Here is a 4,240-nt window from a genome sequence, read left to right as displayed (position 1 = left end):
GATAAAAGCCCAACAACTATCTATGAAGATAATGCAGCTTGCATAGCACAGATGAAAGAAGAGTATATCAAAAGTGACCGAACGAAACACATACCTCCTAGATTCTTCTCTTACACTCAAGATCTCATTAAGAATAACCAGATTGAAATGAGATATGTTCAATCCAGCAAAAACTCTGCTGATCTTTTCACCAAAGCACTCCCAACTGCTATTTTCAGAACACACGTTCACAATATTGGCATGAAGCAAGTTCAAAATATGTGACGACTCAGCGATGTCTACTTGAGGGGGAGTCAACTCTATACTGCACTCTTTTTCCCTTGACTAAAGTTTTATCCCACTGGGTTTTTCTTTAGCAAGGTTTTTAACGAGGCAGTACTAAGTTGCTTTTTAATAATTTGTCATCCAAGGGGGAGTGTTGTGATAGACATTGGCTGACAAATTTGAATCACGGGTGTATACCTAACTGCACAGTAGATAATTTTGTATTATAAATACCAACGAATGTGATTTGCATATGATGCACATAGAGAATATATTTCATATATCTCCATTATTTTACTCTCTCTTATTTTAAGTTTATTAGTAGCCTATATTCAAGAACAAACCTGCTAAAGGTAGTTATAAGCCTACTGAATTATAACACAAACCAAACCACTAAAGGTAGTTATAAGCCTACTGAATTATAACAATAATAATAATAATAATAATAATAATAATAATAATAATAATAATAATAATAATAATAATAATAATATAATAATAATAATATAATATAATAATAATAATAATAATAATATAATAATAATATAATAATAATAATAATAATAATAATAATAATAATAATAATAATAATAATAATAATAATAATAATAATAATAATTAATATTAATATTAATATTAATAATAATAATAATACACGGATAAAGTTTGCAACGCAATAAATAAGACATTTTCCCCTAAATTGAAAAGCACACCGATCTATTTTCTCCTACGGTTTAAAACAAAAACTCACGTAGTTGAATCAAAAATCTGCTACATGATTTTTCTCTCCTAATTAAACATGTCTACTAAGAGGCAAAAGGTACGAATGATCAGATTATATGATTTTTAATTGTTATTCATCTTGTTTGTTCCATAATTTCCATGTTTACAACAAGTGAATTCGGGGTTTTTTTTGGTAAGTTCGAAGGTGTAGGGGGTGTTTGTTTTTGGTCCTTTAAGTGATTGTATGCTGAATAATTAAATGTTCTTCATCTTTTAATTCCATAGAATCAATGTTTACTTGCGAACTGTTCATGATTATGGAAATTAGGGTTTATGCATCTTGGGTTAAAATTGTGTAAATTGTTTTTAGGGACGGAATTGACATGTTACTTGTGCTAGATGGGCATATAATTAATGGCTTAATCTGCTCGGTAGTCATGAGTTCCAAGTTTAGATATAGTAAGTATATATATATATATATATATATATATATATATATATATATATATATATATATATATATATATATATATATATATGTTTATGTTTTAGCTAATTATTATTAGAGTATTTGTTAGTTGGAATTTGGTTTTGTATTTCATTGACTAAAAGTTGGATTGGAAGGTGTCCCTTTTTCTTTAGGAAAGAGGAAATGGGCAGTAAGATTTTCTTGCTAATCGTTGGGTGGCTATATGTATGTATAGGTTAATTTAAATTGTGGTGAGTATGTGAATAAAGAAACAAGACAAGTTGTTTTTTTTTTTTTTTTTTTGGTTCCTAATTTGTTCATTTTATATTACGTATTAAAACTGTTGAATCGTTGGGTATATAGTACAGTACTAATCTTGGATTATTGCCAACACTGATTGACTGAAATCTTGATTGTTTTTTTTGTTGATGTGTTTTTGCAGAAGTTCAAGAAGCAACAAAAAACTGCTGATGTGGAGGAGTTGGTCTCTCAGTTTGGGTTTGACTCGAGTTTACCAGAATTTGTTAAATATCGTGAGAAGTTAAACTGGCTGATTAAGAAACCGTGTGATGTGCACTGGATTGTGGACTGGTCTTCTTTAAAACAAGTTGGGTTATACGACACTGTAGAGTCCAAGTTGAGACAAGAATACTTGTCACCGGAAGGAAAACATTATTTTTATCAGGATTGGTTGTATTTGATTTGCACGGATAGGTATGTTTTTCAGGACCTTTGCTGGGAGTTCCATTCAACGTATGAACTAAAAGAAAAGCCGGAAGGGGTGAAGGATAAGGAGTTCATGACTTTTAGATTACGTGGGGAGCCTCACAGTATGTCTTTGGAGGATTTTACGAGGTGCTTAAAGATTTACACAGAGAAACAGATGGGTGAGAAGTACTTTTGGGACTACATTTTGTCGGGTGCTCGGGTTTCTGAGATCAGTGATATTGAGCGTTTTGACCCAAAAACAGTCTGGAAAAATTTTAGTCCCGGGACATCTTGGTCCCCCCCACCCTGTGATGGTGACGGTAAGGTTAAGGTCTCGTGTACAAATGACCTTGATGATATTTACTACCGTTTGATCCACCTGTTGTTTAGCCTTAACATTTTTAAGCAGAGGGAGGACACGAACAAGGTCACCTTGTCTGACCTATGGTACCTGGAACAAATACGGTCCGATACTCGTGTCAGCATTCCTTATTGTGTGGCCTACTATTTGAGACACTGGGCCGTCGACACTAGTAAGGGTGGGAAAATTTGTGGGGGGCATTTTGTAACCTTAATAGGCCATCACTTGGGGGTCAAACTAAAAGCTGAAGATGATGATGATGTAAGTGCGGATGGGATGTTCAAGAAGGTATTGTCTATGAGGGGGAATCCCATGATCGGTCCGGATGAGTATCATGAGGTAAATGTTATTTCTATGACGTCAGGTGTGATGAAGCGTTATGAGAATGGTCTTAAACAAGTACCCGTTAATCTACAAGCATTGCAAGGAGGATGGTGGAACCCCGATTATACATGGGAAGAACAAGAAGAGCAACATGGCCGCCGCCGGAGATATGAAAAGGTTAAGAATAGGATGGAGGCGGTAAGGGAAATGATTGATGAGGTCCAGGATTGTACTCTAAAGGCCCCCCAGTTATCTAACAAGCAATTAACTGAAATTGAGGAATGGACCAAAAAAATTGAATTGCAAGTGCGTAGTTTCCGTTCGAGGATTGGGGTTGGGGCCGATATGGAGAATGTGTCTGGAGGAGGAGGAGGAGGAGGAGGAGGAGGCGGCGGCGGCAGGCAAGTTCAAGAAGATGAAGAAAAAGAAGAGCGCCGCCGGAGATATAAAATGATTATGGCTAGAATGGAAAAGGACCAGGAAGTAAATTTAGGGGTAGTGATTGATGAGGTACGGGAAGGTACTCAAGAGGCAGATCACCACCCCTTATCTGAGGAGGAGTTAACTGAAATTCTGGAATGGTCCAAAAAAATTGAGTCGCAACTGACCAGTTTCCGTTCTAAGATTGGAGATATGGAGAATGGGTGTGCGGGCGGGCAAGAAGATGATGATGATGATGATGATGATGATGATGAGCAGCAGCAGCAGCTGCAGCCGCATGGCCGGAGATATTTAATGATTATGGATACGATGGAACACCTCCAATCACTACAGGAAGTAAATCTAAGGGAAATGATTAATGAGGTCCGGAAAGGTACTCGAAGGGGGGCCCAGTTATCTAAGGAGGAATCAACTGAAATTCAGGAATGGTCCAAAAAAATTGAATCCAAACTGCGCAGTTTCCGGTCCATGATTGAAGATATGGAGAATGTGTCCGGAGTTCAACAAGACGAACAAGAGGCTCCAAGGGATGATATATGATAATATGATATGAATATATGATTGTTTGTTTGTGCCTTCAACTGAATTTTCTTTGATATGTTAAAAATAATAATATATGTATTTTCTTCTTCGTTTATTTATGTTACTCATTATTATGTTATATTGCTTTATCTGAGTATTTTCGACAAGTACCCGTGATAAATCTTGTTGATCATAACTGAATATCTTCTTCAGTTAGATTGATCAGTGGACTATACAGTGTGTGAGGTTGGTGGTGGTTAGGTTGTTTTTACTACTAATTGCAGGCCATGACACAAATTCTTGAGAGCCAAGTCAAAAGCAAGATAGAACATCAAGGTACAGAGTTTATTCAACACTTATCGTTAATTCTGTTACCTCCTTTCAAAAATTTTACTACTCCATATAGTTTTATGTAGTAAAATAGATTG

The 4,240-nt window shown here is 35.5% G+C and overlaps 1 protein-coding gene across 1 annotated transcript; it reads left to right on the top strand.

Moving 5' to 3' along the window:
• The first annotated feature begins 948 nt into the window (after positions 1 to 948).
• Positions 949 to 3,931, top strand: LOC139839638 (uncharacterized). Its single transcript, XM_071829760.1, has 2 exons — positions 949 to 1,084; positions 1,899 to 3,931. The coding sequence occupies exons 1-2, from the start codon at positions 1,064 to 1,066 to the stop codon at positions 3,828 to 3,830; spliced, it is 1,953 nt and encodes a 650-aa protein (XP_071685861.1). The 5' UTR covers positions 949 to 1,063; the 3' UTR covers positions 3,831 to 3,931.
• Positions 3,932 to 4,240: the final 309 nt, after the last annotated feature.

The sequence above is a fragment of the Rutidosis leptorrhynchoides genome, chromosome 4 (assembly GCF_046630445.1).
Source record: "Rutidosis leptorrhynchoides isolate AG116_Rl617_1_P2 chromosome 4, CSIRO_AGI_Rlap_v1, whole genome shotgun sequence".
In the NCBI taxonomy this organism is placed as follows: domain Eukaryota; kingdom Viridiplantae; phylum Streptophyta; class Magnoliopsida; order Asterales; family Asteraceae; genus Rutidosis; species Rutidosis leptorrhynchoides.
This window is presented reverse-complemented; position numbering and strand designations above follow the sequence as displayed.